General features: G+C 42.6%; 1 protein-coding gene across 1 annotated transcript in view; it reads right to left on the bottom strand.

The window, feature by feature from the left end:
* Window positions 1–7,267: 7,267 nt before the first annotated feature.
* LOC124788811 (cholinesterase-like) overlaps window positions 7,268–15,666 on the bottom strand; it is a 112,621-nt gene continuing 104,222 nt past the window's right edge. The window contains exons 9-10 of the mRNA XM_047256092.1: window positions 9,232–9,364; window positions 7,268–7,436 (exon numbers count right to left, since the gene is read on the bottom strand). Of these exons, the coding sequence (XP_047112048.1) occupies window positions 7,268–7,436; window positions 9,232–9,364 (302 nt within the window). The remainder of the gene's footprint in view (window positions 7,437–9,231; window positions 9,365–15,666) is intronic.

The raw sequence follows: 15,666 nt of genomic DNA, 5'->3' as shown, positions 1-15,666 counted from the left end.
TGAAATTCGATCCTAAGTAAATGGTTCCAATATTAAATAAAGTACACTTCTTCCTCTCTTCAGCACCACAGCGCAGGCTGAAGTGTATTCCCGCCATTTTTCCCCCTCCATACCGCCATATTGCATTATGTCAAAGGAGGGATAACAGCATCCTCTGGTGGCAGTACTGTGTACTGTGTCAGTTGGACTCTGAATCTCATGGTGGACACACTGAATGGAGGTACTGCCTCTGTTTAAATAAGGACTGCCTGCCATTAAAGACTTATGTCCATCCTATCCAGCACAGACTCAGTACTTTTCTGGCCATTTTTTCCCTCTCCAGACCGCCATCTTGGATTATGTCACAGGAGGTTCGATGGCGCCCTCTGGTGGTGGTACTGTGTACTAGGTCAGTTTGACTCAGGACCTTGTTGTGAACTCAGTGGATGAAGGCACAGCCTCTAATTCTTTCAATAAGGACTGTTTAAATAAAGATATATGCCCATCCTATCCAGTGTAGGCTGAGTCCTTTTCCCACCAATTCCTAGGAAGAAGTGGTGGTCAGATGACTTAGGCTAGTGGAGGTAGCCAAAGTACCATTTTCTCCCACCATTTTCTTAGATTTGTAGAGGTAGCCATGTTGTGTTGCATTTCCTGATGGAATTTGAACTTCTCACCATTTTCTGTGGGTGGGGTGAGGAGGAGGGAGGGGAGGGGAGTGGAGGTAGCCCAATTGACCTATCTTTCTGCTAAAATTTGAACATCCCACCATAAGGTCATTGCGACGTCGCCATATCTATTGCTGCCATCTTGGATTTGCCATCTTGAATACATCTGGCAACGATGGAGGGTAGAGTGACGTCTGCTTGGCCCTACCACTGGTGTAATCTCTTGATATCTCTCTGTAACTCCCAGCCTTTTCCTCTTGTGATTCTTGAGCAGAGTGTTCGCTATTAACAGCTGAAATTTGTTAGAGAACTCAGTTAGACTTTCCCCTCTCTCATTCCTACTAAGAAGCCTATATTCTCCTACTACTTCTACTCCTTCATCTACAACCACGTTTTAATCTACCATCACTATTTGGTTTTCATATCCCTATATGTACTGTATTACCCATTCAATATCCTCCTATACTAACTTGCTCTATCTCTTTGGCTTGGGCTTGAGACGTCGACATACGCACCTGAACTACTGTTGTCAGTGTTGGTTTTTCTGTGGATCCTGATGAGAACAACCCTATCACTGAGCTGTTTAGAGTAACTCTCTCTCTCTCTCTCTGCCATATCTTCCTGTTCATAACGAATCCTTCTCCTGTTACGCCGTTTTTTTCTGCTTTTGATATTACCCTATGCTCATCTGATCAGAAATCCTACGAAGATCAATAAAGTTCTTTGTAACTGTTAACACTGTTTGCACTGAGTCTGACGGCCTGTCACCACCACCATTCTTTCATGCCTAATCATGCTCATCACAGTACAAAATATACTGTACATTAGGTCTACTGTAAAATTAATGCATTCTGGATCTGTTCCTTTTCCCACGCAATTTTAACACAGGCGATTTGTCCTGATGACTGTTAAATAGCTTTGTTTGACTTAGTTCACAAATTCCAACACCTAAACTTTTCACTACAATTACGACCATAGGAGCACAGTCGTTTCTGAATGTACTACTAACCGAAAAGCGACCCTGCTTTCATTATGAAATATTTTCATAAGACTTTTCATCCCTTATATCATCCCCTTAGGAGATGAATTTTCAAAAACATTGAGACATGTAGTTTTTGTTTCTAACTGAAAAGTCAAATACCAGTTTGCGTTTATGTGGCTTCCAAATTCCTTTAGAGTTCTTTAATAATGATTTATTTAAAAAAAGCTTTAATCCACTAATTCACTCCCTTAAGTGTTGAATTTCCAAACAAGCTGAAGAGTTACGTTTTTATTTCTGACCAAGAACCAAATAATAATTTTCGTAGTTATAGCTTCAAAATTGTCATATTACTGATAGTTTTCAAAAAAGAAGCTTGCACCATCTATTTCACTCGCTTAAAGATGAATTTAGAAAAATAACCTTCTTAAGGAAGCCCGCACTATAACATCAACACACTCTATGTTTTCATACAACGAAATATTTTCACAACAATTTTCATTCCTTATTTCACCGCCTTAGGGGTTGAATTTCCAAAAACACAAATTTTCATAGATTTAGCTTCAAAAATGCTTTCTTAATGAAATATTTTCATAAAGCATTTCCTCCCCTATTTCACCCTGTTAGGGATTGAATTTCTAAAAACACTAAATCTCTTTCGATTTCTATCTGAGAAGTCAAATACAAATTTTCATAGAAGTAGTTTTGAAATGCTTTAGAACTTCTTTAATAACGATTACCTCTAAAAAAAAAAGTTCATCCACTATTTCACCCCTTTCGGGATGAAACTACAAAATTGCCAACAAGCACTTTTTTTTTTTTTTTTTTTTTGTATTCCCGGCCGAGAATGATGTACCCGTTTTCGTAGTTATAGCTTCAAAATTACCCAACTAGCGACTTACTTTCTAAAAGTTTACATCACCCGTTTCGCCTCCTCAGGCGTGTAATTACGAAAAATTCATTTTTAAAGATGCCTGCAGTGTAATATCAACATCCTCTCCATATTTCAAATTTACGTTCTAAGCGGTTTGGTCTGAAAGATGATGAGTCAGTCAGGATATTTCTTTTGTACATTAAGATTAAACGTCATTGATAATTTACTTACTTTGCAGATAAAAGACAGCGTTATATGTACCTTTCTTTGAATCGTATGATTACATAGTATTCAGTCTACCAGTAAGAGAATTCGTGTTAGTGAACTTCCAGTTTAGCTTCCTTCCACAAACGATGAACTTCTTGTTCGCGGGTTTGTTTCGACCTGTCGGCATGACTCTTAAGACATGCATTGTGGAAGTTTTGACACAAATTCATGTTCCTCACAATAAAATCGGTTTGATATGCACTGCAGGATATCACGATTTATTCACTGACTGATAGGCAGTGATGTCGACCGGCTGAGCAGTAAACTCACAGCATGAAATCTGACACTGGTTGGGCACGTGTTCCAAATCGGGGAATCCCAGGCATGCGCATGTGTAAGGCATTAAATTTAGTAGATACAAGTCATAAAGACTGGTGGACACTTAAAATTGTATACGTTCTGAAACAATTTCGTAAAACAAAATGTTATTGGTTATAATATTTTATATTCTCTGAATTCAGAGTTGACGTGAAATTTTCATTGATCCCCCTTACAAATGAGATTTGATGAGATTTTGCCGGACCCCCGCCCCCTATCGCCCCCACTTTGATCTCACGTAATTAGTGGATCTCCCATTATCTCTGCAGTGTTCTGCTGAGTATAACTACAGGAACTTGCAATACAGATTCAGGAAACATAACATTATTGGATTGGCAAAGCTGCTGGTATACAGAAAATTTCAGTGGATGACTGTTTGTAAACAATTTTTTCCGTATCATATGTGTAAGAAAACGCTAACGTAATATTTCATGAACATTTAACACAACAAAAATTTCGCACCACTTTCTGCAGTAGCTGGTGTCCATCGTTCTTGGTTTGAGGATTGATAATGTTTACTTATCTCTACACTATCTACATCACTGCTTTCAGTGCTTCTTTGTTCACAGGAACTGAAATAGCTTAAAGGAAATGAAGTCTGTCTTGATACCATCACAAGCACCACTTTCACCAGTAGATAAACCCATGACTGTAGCCGTTGTAGGAACTTCATGGGAGTCTTGGGCTCAGTCCGCCATAGCCTGGAAGCTCCACTAGCACCCACCTACTGGTTTAATATTGCTGCTGTGAATCATGCCGATGAGACAGAAGTGCTACGTGTTGCAAACACGTCGTCGAGTTCGTCTACTTTTCCTATTACAGAAAACGTCCTTGGACGGATGGGGATAGTGAGGGGGGAGGGGGGCAGGTGACCGTAGGATGGAGGGAGAGGTGTATTGCTTTGCTTGTCCGTAGCAGTGGATTAGTCACAAGCGTCCCTGTTCGTGTTCAGTGTAGACCGCCCCACGGCAATGTGAAATAGGTTGAATACGAGTAGCGCAATACGAGGTTCCGAACTGCGTACTGGCGAGTGCGGCGTCCTCGATAAATGTAAGCTTTTTGCATGCTTCAGCGAAAGCGGAAATAGAAAGAGAACGTCTTCTTTGCAGAGTAAACAGAATAATGCGAGTGACTGGGAAAGAAAATTGCCGCATTTGTACGCTCCTTCATTCAGCAGTCTTAGCAGAACACACGAAAACATGCGAGACTTTGTGCAAGACACACTATGGGGTTTCAGATGCCAGCACTATAGGGTCAGCGTAAAAAAGCTACTTCTGCTAAATGTGGGAAACCGCATTCGTTACCACTCAGACTCATTCTGTCTACAGTTGCGAATGTTCATCATTCATTCAAGATAATACACAGATAAACAAGCTCAAAAGCGCAGTCCCATCCGACGAAGAGTAAAAAGCTTGTTCGTATATGAGATCACCGTTACAAACAAATAATATCACCTATTTGCTATCATGACTAAAAATTTAATACTTTACCATTCAAACAAAACTGGAAGTTCCATCAAAGATGTCCATTATGCAAGTACACGAGAAAATGAAGTCTTTTGGTGAAGTTGGTCGTATATATGAAATTACACTGAAGCACCAAAGAAACTGGTATAGGCATGCTTATTCAAATACAGAGGTATGTAAACAGGCAGAATACAGCGCTGCGGTCGGCAATGCCTATGTAAGACAAGTGTCTGGCGCCGTTGTTAGATCAGTTACTGCTGCTACAATGGCAGGTTATCAAGATTTAAGTGAGTTCGAACGTGGTGTTACAGTTGGCACACGGACGATAGAACACAGCATCTTCCAGTTGGCGATGAAGTGGGGATTTTCCCGTTCGACCATTTCGCGAGTGTACCACGAATATCACGAATCCGGTAAAATATTAAATCTCCGACATCGCTGCGGCTCCAAAAAGATCCTGCATGAACGGGACCGTTGACTGAAGAGAATCGTTCAGTGTGACAAAACTGCAACACTTCCGCAAACTGCTGAAGATTTCAGTGCTGGGCTATGAACAAGTACAAGTATGTGAACCATTCAGCGAAACATCAGCGATATGGGTTTTCTGAGCCGAAGGCCAACTCGTGTTCCGTTAATGACTGCACGAGACAAAGCTTTAGGCCTCGCCTAGGCCCGTCAACATCGAGATTGGACTGTTGATGACTGGAAATAAGTTTCCTGCTCGGACGAGTCTCGTTTCAAATTGTATCGAGCTGATGGACGTGTACGGATATGGAGACAACCTCATGAATCCATGGACCCTCCATGTAGCAGGTGACCGTTCAAGCTAGTGGAGGCTCTGTAATGGGTTGGGGCGTGCGCACTTGGGCTGATATGGGACCCCTGATACGGATAAACGCGACTCTGACAGGTGACACGCAAGTAGGCATCGTTTCTGATGAACAGCATATATTCATGCCCATTGTGCTTTCCGGCGGGCTTAGGCAATTCCGACACTCTACACATCTAGAATTGCTCCTGGAACACTCTTCGGAGTTTAAACACTTCCGCTGGCCACCAAACTCCCCAGATATCAACATTACTGAGCATATCTGGGATGCCTTGAACTTGCTGCTCGGAAGAGATCTTCACCCCCTCGGTCTCCTACGGTTTGTAGACATTCCAGTAGGATTTATGGTTTCAGTTCCCTCCAGCACTACTTCAGACATTAATCGAGTCCATACCACGTTGTGTTGCGGTACTTATGCGGGCTCGCGGGGGCCCTAGGATGGTATGCCAGTTTCTTTGGCTCTTCAGTGTATCTCCATTCAGTACCGACCGTCCACCGTGTATCGTCTGCCAATGACGTTATTCGGATGCAGTATAGAGGGCATGGTGTCAACACACCGCTATTTTGGTCTTTGTCAGATTTTCACACCTTGGAGCGGCTACATCTGAGTCAAGCAGCTCTTCAACTGGCACGATGAGTCTGAACTCACCCCGATACAATCTACCTACAAAGGAAAAATCTCTGACAGTACAGGGAACTTTTTATAGGTCCAGAGACACAGTCTCCTACACGTTCCAAAGAGATAATTATACAGCACCCTAAGGCGTATTTATCTGTGATAATTACGTCCTTATATGTATGTATTAACCATCGAGTCTCGTTGGTAAACGTGTCTACATCTGCACTGCTGCCAGTGGGACAATCGTTGGCGGAAGGAGGAATATCCAAATCCCCGTCTGACCATCCTGATTTAACTTTCCCTCTTACCTCTAATTTGCTTAAAGTAATGCCACGACCATTCTTCTGAATTGAATACGACCGATTTTATTCCTCATTATTTTCCGACCCGAACTTGTTATCTGCCTCTAATGACTTCCCTGTTTACATGACGATACGTCTCGTCTCCTTTCTTCACCATTGTTATGTGTTTAACACACAAACCAACTCCTCTAACTTCCCTGCAAACAGTTTGTCGAGAATGCGACAGCCGTGTTGACATACAAAGTGCAGTCAGTGCCAGATATTTATCTTGTTTTCCAAGTTGCTCTTGATAGACGAAGATTTTCGATCTGAAAACTGTCCGCAGCACAATTAAAGCTGAAAACACCGTGACTTGTGACTGAAATGTTTCAAGGCGCCCTGTGTCCTAAAGCGTTGTACTCGCTCCTCCAAGCTATACAATCACGTTCTCGGTGTATGGGGTACAGTTTAACTTTAATGAGAAATTAATTCGTCTTTGATTGTTTACACACATTCGACGACATTTTTCACGTTCATTAAAATGTTCAAAGCCAATATGGTTAGAAAATAGATCGTGTGATTGGTGATGCGGTAGACAGACATCAAACTTCGACGATGTTGTAGAGGAATTTAAGGCAGTCGTTAGGCAACAACGACGAAGAACCTTGCACCCTGTTGTCTTGATGGTAACAAAAAGAAGTATACATGCAGGTTGAAATTGAGTATATTTTTGCATCCACATTTTCATTTCGTGTATATACTTTCAAGGACAGGATCGCATCTGCATTCTCAACGATACGTTAGAGTGTACAAAGTAGCATTACAGGTACATAACAGAGCAATGATGAAAATGAAATTCAGCTGTGTGATATCTACAGAAATTTTTGGAAAGAATGACTAATGGGAGTATTATCAAACGCATCACAGTATGTTTTATGGTGCACTGCGTAACGCCGTGTGGCCTGTAGTTGTTGAACACATCTCCCACTAGTATGTGCCAGGGTACGGCAGAAGCGGCACATTTTGGTTCCAGAAGTCCATGCGTTCGCTGTCCTTATTGTGGGCGAGCGTGAAGTTGGCCTGCATCAGCAGGTAGCTGCGGCTGGTCAGGTCATACGGCTCCCAGACCACGGGATCCGCCTCGGGCGTAGGGTTCCTGGAAGAGTGCGAACAGAAGTGTCAGTCGTTCCTGGAAGAGTACAAAACAGGAGTGTCAGCCGCACGCTGGTTTCTTATGCTTTTTCAAAGCTTTCATTGGGTCTAATATTTCCTGTCTTCACTTCTTACACACCAAGGGAAAGTCGTGTTCTACGTTAAATATTTCCTGTTATTTCTACGAAATCGATGTTGTAGTTTTAATTCGTTCACACTTGTGCCGATAGTGTTACAGTGAGCCGCGCGCAGTGGCTGCGCAGTTTGAGGCGCCATGTCAGTCCAGAAGGTCATGAGCATTGGCTTTCGGGTCAATGGTGAAAATATTTCCAAAACGGCTAAGTTTGTAAATAGTTCGCGTGCCGCCGTGCTACAAGTATGCCGTGCATGGCGAAATGATGCTATCCAAAATTTTGCGTTGAGGCTATTCTTGTACACCACTGGCCGTAGATGACAGGGCTGAAGATAACTTCAGAGATGTATATTGGTCAACAGACGTGCAACTATTGAGCCACTGACAGCCCAGATGATGCAAGAGGCTACCAACAGTGTCTCCTCAACGAGTATTTAGCGAACGTTGCTGCGTATGGATGATGTTTGGTTTGTGAGGCGCTCAACTGCGCGGTTATCAGCGCCCGTACAAAATCCCAAGTTTTACGCAGTCAAGTTTTTTTACATGATCAGAATATAGCCACTGTCACGAATGATGATGAAATATTGAGGGCAACACAAACAGCCAGACCCCAGGCAGATAAAATCCCCAACCCGGCCAAGAATCGAACCCGGGACCCCGTGATCCAGAGGTAGCAATGCTAGCCACTAGACCACTGCTGCGTATGGGCCTCCATGGTAGGTCCCTGTTCATGCACCAATGCTGACTACTTTTCATCGGCGCCAAAGGATAGAACTTACACTGACTACTGGTCATCGGCATGATGGATAGAATTTACACGCCCGTACCGCAACTAGACGTCCAGTGAGTGGCGAGTAGCGGCATTTTCAGACGAGTAACATCTTATGCTCCAACAGACTGGAACCAACCACTCAGAAGGGTCCAGGCCGGAGGAGTGAGCGTTACGGTCTTTTTTAATGTTTTCGAGCGTTTTCCTTGGTGACTTTGTCATGCTGATAGATCAACACAAATATGCATCTAGCCTTGAAGACCCCCCACTCCCCCCCCCCCCCCCTCCCCGTGCAGTGAATTTTTCCTCGGTGCCATGGAAACTACAAATGTGTCATACAGCTTGAAGTGGACGTGTGTGATTCAAAGAGCAGCAGGATTAGGTCACAAAACTCCCTGGATTTAAACCGAATTGATAATCAGTAGGACCACCTCGATCGGGCTGTCCCCGTGCCAAAGGTCCTCAACCGAGTTCTACAGCGCAGCTGGCCATGGCACTGGAGTCCAAATGGCTCTATATCTTTCTCGCTACTTTCCAGAATCTTAATGAGTACGATCCGGCTCGTCTCGGATCGGTCCACGCTGCAAACCGGGCTTATTGTGGGTTTTGAAAGGTGGTCACATTAATGTGACTGGACAGTGCATTATAGTCTTCTGGGATTAACGTCTTTAAACTTTGGCACTTTTGAAACTTATGATTACTTTAGGGAGAAAGATTGAGTGAATGATGACAGCTTTGTCTGAAGCGGTTTGGGCAAACAATAGAAAGCTTAAACCGGAAATTCCAGACGTTAATATTGTTTTAGAACAGACATAACATCAACAATCTCAAGAAAGTAATAGTAGTGCGAGAATAAGATAATATTTCTTAGCTTATGCTTATTTTATGGACACATACCCGAATTTTGCAAAGTTGGTCCAAAGGCGCAAAACATTTCTGCGTACTCGGTCCTCCTCGGACTCTGGATCCAAATTATACTCAGTATCCTTCCGCACAAAAAGAGACGGCAATTCTCCGCTATGTATGACGCCTGAAAAGTTATGTTGATCACACTCTGAACTTTGCTAAAACAATATGAGCATGCAACATGACGCGTAGCCACTTATAAAAAAAAATCTGTGTTCCGGTTCTGCCTTTTACTGACACTATTATATTAAAGCACTGTGGATGAATATTATGCAAATACGGTTACATGTTTCAACAGCAAAAAATTCTGAAATAACTCCTCATTTAAGTGGTGTTGAATGTTATCAACGGGGGCACGATCTTTGGTTAAGCACAGAGCCTACAACAGAGTAAAGTATGATGTCAAGGACTGCTTAGCTGACTGATTAATTCGTCATAATTAAACTATTATGAATTACATGTTACAGCAAGAAGTAAAGTACCACGTATATTAAAACACCAGACTTTTGAAAGATGAAGTGCTTTCATTATTTTAGCTTTCACATTTGTAATCTCGATAATTAGTACTTCATAAATTACATGCCGTTGTGCAAAGATTTCCATTTCGCTAAGACTGAACAAACAAGTTATTCGAAGGGGTTTCAGAAACTGTTACATATGTCTTCCCGTGCTAATACCACTGTGCAACTAGAGAGCACATTGTTCTTGCGGACATCGTTCTGCTGTGATGCCGATAACAAGTGCTTCACAGTCTGTGATTAAAATGGCGCAGCAACTGGAAACAAACTCCAAAGTTGAAGTGCGCTGGCAGTACGATTCATGCTAACAGAAAATTTAAATAGCTCTCAATTTCTTAGTTAATTTCTTTCAGAACATGGACCAAATGCAGTGTCGCGCCCAGCCATGGGGCCATGATGAGAACAATTTGACCAAGGGCACACTGACATGCGACATGCTGATAGGGCAATCCTGATCTCGCGCCATGCGGTTTCCATCTTTTCCCCATGCTGAATGAATACATGTAGCGGAAACAGATTTTGCAACGATGAGAACGTTCAGCGATTCTCATTTGGCTCTGAGACCAAGGAGGGGATTTCTACCGTCGAGGAATTCAACGATTGTCAGAACGTCCCTGGCGTTTCTTACAGCGCGTATGTTGAAAAATGGTGACATACATCCGAGACACTTTGAATCGTAGTACAGCATTTAATAAAAGTTAGTTGACCTCTGTAATAATGTGTACCTTACGGTAACGGATCAAGAAAGTAAGGGAATAGGAGAGTCATATAAATAGCAGAGTGAAAACCACTACGTTCGAATAGAACAGCACTGCTCAACCACACAGAAATATCAATACGAGGCAGCCGATAGGTGTAAACATTTCGACACAGTTAGTGGGTCATTGCTGTGCGGCATCAACGCCTCTATGGGTGACTCTGCGCAAGCTCAGAGGAAAATGGTTGGAGGAGTGCTGGCCAATGTGCCTGCGTTATTCTCGTAACATCGCTAAGGAGGACACAGTAATGCATATCAGTGGTTTGACAAAGCAGTTGCAACCCAGAAATAAAGAGGTTAAGCGTCTTTGATTAGTAATCAAAACGTCCTCAGTCACGGGTTCGAAACCAATCTACACTTAAACTTCGATTAATAATCAGCATTGGCGGCCGCAGACGTCCGGCATAAGAAGTAACTCTCATTCTGCCAACGGCCTTTTCCAAATAGCGGAGGAGCGCATAGAGGCTCAGGGCACTCTCCTGACCCTGAGGTGGGAAACTGCCGCTAAAGACGAAGGATCAGCAATGGTCAAGGTCGTGAGGATGCAGAAGGCAATGGAAACCACTGCATTAAAGACACATGTCATTTTCCCAAAGGACATGCGGTTTGTAGTTAAAAAAAATATCGTGATGATCTCTGCAGTCGCACAAGATTCCGGAACAGTCCCCCGTTCGAATCTCCGGGAGGGGCTGCCAAGGGGGAGGCAACCATGAGAAAAAGTTTGAGTAGTCAACGAAATGATGATGTTCTAAGAGTCGAGGCTTTGAACTTCAGAAGCATGATTGCGGCAGGGAAGCTAGGAAATCAGAAAAAGGAAATACAAAGGCTCAATCTATATACACTATAGTGAAATGGAAAGGGACAACAATTTGTAGTCTGATAAGTATACGGTAATATCAGCTACAGCAGAAAATCGTCTAACGGAGTAGGACTTGTTATGAATAGAAAGGTAGGGCAAAGAGTGTGTTGCAGTGAAGTGTTCAATGATAGAGTTGTTCTTGTCAAAATCGACAGCAAACCAACACGACAACGATACTTCATATACACATGCCGACGTCGCAAGATGAAGACGAAGCGATAGAGAAACTGTATAAGGACATTGAAAAGGTAATACAGTACATAAAGGGAGAAGAAAATCTAATAGTCACGGGAAACTGGTATGCAGCTGTAGGGGAAGGAGTAGAAGAAAAGGTTTCAGGAGAATATGGGCAAGGGACAAGAAATGAGACAGAACGGAGACTAATTGTGTTCTGTAATAAATTTCAGCTAGCAAATAATCTGCCCAAGAATCACAACAGGAGGAGACATACTTGAAAAAGACGGGTGACATGGGAAGATTACAGTTAGATTACATCAGGGTCACACAGATATGCAGAAATCAGATACTGGATTGAAAGGTGTACCCAGGAGCAGATATAGACTCATATCACAAAGTAGTAGTGATGAAGAGTAGACTGAAGTTCAAGATAGTCAGGAAGAATCAATACCCAAAAAAGTGGGATACGGAAGTACAAAGGGGTAATAAGACTCGCTTGAAGTTCTCTAGCGCTGTAGATACAGCAATAAGGAACAGCTCAGTAGGCAGTACAGTTGAAGAGGAATGGACATCTCTAAAAAGAGCAGTCACAGAATTTGGAAAGAAAAATACCGGTACAAGGAAGGTAATTGCGAGGAAACCGTGGGTAACATAAGAAATACCTCATATCATCGATGAAAAAAGGAAGTACAAAATGTTCAGGGACATTCGGGAACACAGAAATACAAGTCGCTGAAAAATGAAATTAATAGGAAGTGAAGGGAAGCTAAGGCAAAATGGCTCCATGAAAAATGTGAAGAAATCAAAAAAGAAAAGATTGTCGAAAGGACTGACTCAGCAGACAGAAAGGTCAGATCAACCTTCGGTGCCCATAAAAGCAAGGGTGGTAACAATAAGAGTGCAACCGGAATCCCACTGTTAAATGTAGGAGAGAGAGCGGATAAGTGGAAAGAATACACCAAAGTCATCTATGAGGGGGAAGATTTGTCTGATGTGATAGAGGAAGAAGCAGGAGTCGATTTGGAAGACATAGGAGACCCAGTATTAGAATCACAGTTTAAGAGAGCTCCGGAAGACTTAAGATTAAATAAGGCAGAAGGAATAGATAACATTCCATCAGAATTTCTAAAATCGTTGGGTAAAAGGGAAACAAACTTACGTTGGTGTGTATTGTGTATGAGTCTGACGACATACCATCTGACTTTCGGAAATATATCATCCACACAATTCCGAAGATTGCAAAAGCTGACAAGTGCGAGAATTATCACTCAATCAGCTTAACAGCCCATGCATCCAATTTTCTGATAAGAATCATATACAGTAGAATCAAAAAGAAAATTGAGGATGTGCTAAATGACGATCAGTTTGGCTTTAGAAAAGGTAAAAGCACTAGAGAGGCAGCAAAATTACAAAATATCAAGACACGTTCATAGGATTTGTCGACCTGGAAAAATCGTTCGACGATGTAAAATGGTGCAAGATTTTCGAAATTCTGAGAAAAATAGGCGTAAACTGTAGAAAGACACGGCTAGTAAACAATACGTACAAAAGCCACGAGGGAATAATAACAGTTACGACCAAGTGCTCATATTAAAATGGGTTGATGGGGATGTAGTCATTCCCCCCTACTGCTCAACTTGTACATTGATGAACCAATGATAGAAATAAAAGAAATGTTCAGGAGATGAATTAAAATTCAAAGTGAAAGTATATGAATGATACGACTCGCTGATGAAATTACTGTCCTGAATGAAAGCAAGGCAGAATTAATGATCTGCTGAATGGAATGAACAGTCTAATGAGTACAGAATATTGATTGAAAGTAAATCGAAGAAAGACGAAAGTAATGACAAGTAGCAGAAATGAGGACAGCAAGAAACTTAACATCAGGATTGATTGTTACGAAGTAGATAAACTTAAGTAATTCTGCTACCTAGGTAGCAAAATAACGAATGATGGACGGAGCTAGAAGGACGTCATAAGCATATTAGCACGGGCAAAAAGGGCATTCCTGGCCAACAGAAGTCTACTAGTGTCAAACATAGGCCTTAATCTGAGGATGAAATTTCTGAGAATGTACGTTTGGAGTACAGCAATGTATGGTAGTTGAGTAGTGACTGTGGAAAAAATCGACGCAGAAGAGGATCTAAGCATTTGAGATGTGGCGCAACAGGCTAATGTTGAAAATTAAGTGGACTAATAAGGTAAGGAATGAAGAGATATCGCACAGAATCGAAGAAGGAAGAAATAAGTGGAAAACACTGACAAGGAGAAGGTTCAAATGGTTCAAATGGCTCTGAGCACTATGGGACTTAACTGCTGTGGTCATCAGTCCCCTAGAACTTAGAACTACTTAAACCTAACTAACCTAAGGACATCACACATATCCATGCCCGAGGCAGGACTCGAACCTGCGACCGTAGCGGTCACGCGGTTCCAGACTGAAGCGCCTAGAAACGCACGGCCACTCTGGCCGGCCAAGGAGAAGGGACAAGATGATAGGACACCTTTTAATATGTCATGGAATTAGTTCTATGGTATTAGAGAGGGCTGCAGAGGACAAAAACTGTAGAGGGAGACAGAGATTGAAATACATCCAACAAATAATTGAGAACGTAGGTTGCAAGTGCAACTCTGAGATGAAGCGGTTGTCACAGGAGAGGAATTCGTGACGGGCCGCATTAATCCAGTAAGAAGACTGATGACCGAAAAAAAGTAAAATAAAATAAAGCTAATGTAGCAGGAAGATAGATCGCTGAAAACTCGTAAAAAGCGGAACCGATTCGGTTATAACGATAAACGTCTCCTTAACACCAAAAATACTCCAACTCGCTGTGGTAGAGGCAATCGATCAGTAGGATCGATGGCGTTCACATCTTTCGCTATCGATTCTCGGATTATTGTGTTGTGACACCTTGTGAATGAGATTGTTCCTATGTCGGTCATACTCTTGCCACGTTACAAGATGACCACTGATCCATTACGACGGATGATAGAAGTCAGCGTCGAGTACCAGCTGCCGCTGATGGATGGTCCAGGGGCCTAGTATCGTCTCGCCAGCCCGGGGAACAAACTGCTCCAACTCTAGCGTCGCTTGGGGTAGACGGCCTACCGAACCTGCGGTTAGGATCAGCATTCATCACGATCTCACAGCATCAGACATAGCAGTCCAATTGATGGAAGAAGTTGGGCAGTGACCTAGAAAGAACAACCTATTGCAAGAGCGGCATGTGATACACCACGTACTCGCGCTGTGGCCACCGTCGCCTCCGCCATAAGCCTCCGACGGGGCCTGCCTTCCGCACCACGGGCGGCAGCCCGTTTACTAAAAGTCACTGACCTGAGCACAGGGCTGATGCAGCGAAGTGCCAAGACACCAAATTCCGACAAAGATGCGGCAACGAGTTGTACGCAGAGGAATAAGTGAAGTAATATTTAATTCTGTTTTATTGCGTCTAGTGACGCCAGAAATGCTCCTCGGTTATCACCCTAACAAAACACAAGGGGCTTCCAGCCCGCAAGTGGATGACCCTTACATTACTTTGAGAAGTTTCCTCGTGGATGGACATTTTTCCTAAAAGAGACAGCAAATCAGTAAGTCTTACGTTTCGTAAGCCCTACTTAGCGTTAGTTCCCTTAGTTTGCTCGAAACTGTTGCTGACGTCAGACGTGGATCTAATTTTTGCAGAAAGTGGAAATTAATAGAACAAAAATAGACGAAAGAAAGAAGTAATGTCGGATTATAGACGGTCCAAAACCATGGATGTCACAAGAATGGCGAAGAAGTCGGACCTGTCCTCTTCCGAGGATCGAAATGTAATTCGTTGTAATCGATTCAGGAGAAATATGGTACTCCTGCTTGTCCGAGAAGGATTTTAAACTCATCGAATCACGATTCCAGAGGCTTAAGCACTCCACCACATTAAACGATGACTGAAAGAAGCTACAGTCTCTGTGTCAGAGTACAGCAATTTGTAAGCAAAACATTTTCTGCCTCAGACAAAATCTGATAACGTGTGGGGCTACCTACTCTCGTAAATGGATAAATGTCTTTTCGTTAAACCACGTCACCAACTTGGACATGTAGTACACAGAAGTGACGCGTAGCTATGGGT

This window comes from Schistocerca piceifrons, chromosome 3 (assembly GCF_021461385.2).
Source record: "Schistocerca piceifrons isolate TAMUIC-IGC-003096 chromosome 3, iqSchPice1.1, whole genome shotgun sequence".
Taxonomy (NCBI): Eukaryota; Metazoa; Arthropoda; class Insecta; order Orthoptera; family Acrididae; genus Schistocerca; species Schistocerca piceifrons.
This window is presented reverse-complemented; position numbering and strand designations above follow the sequence as displayed.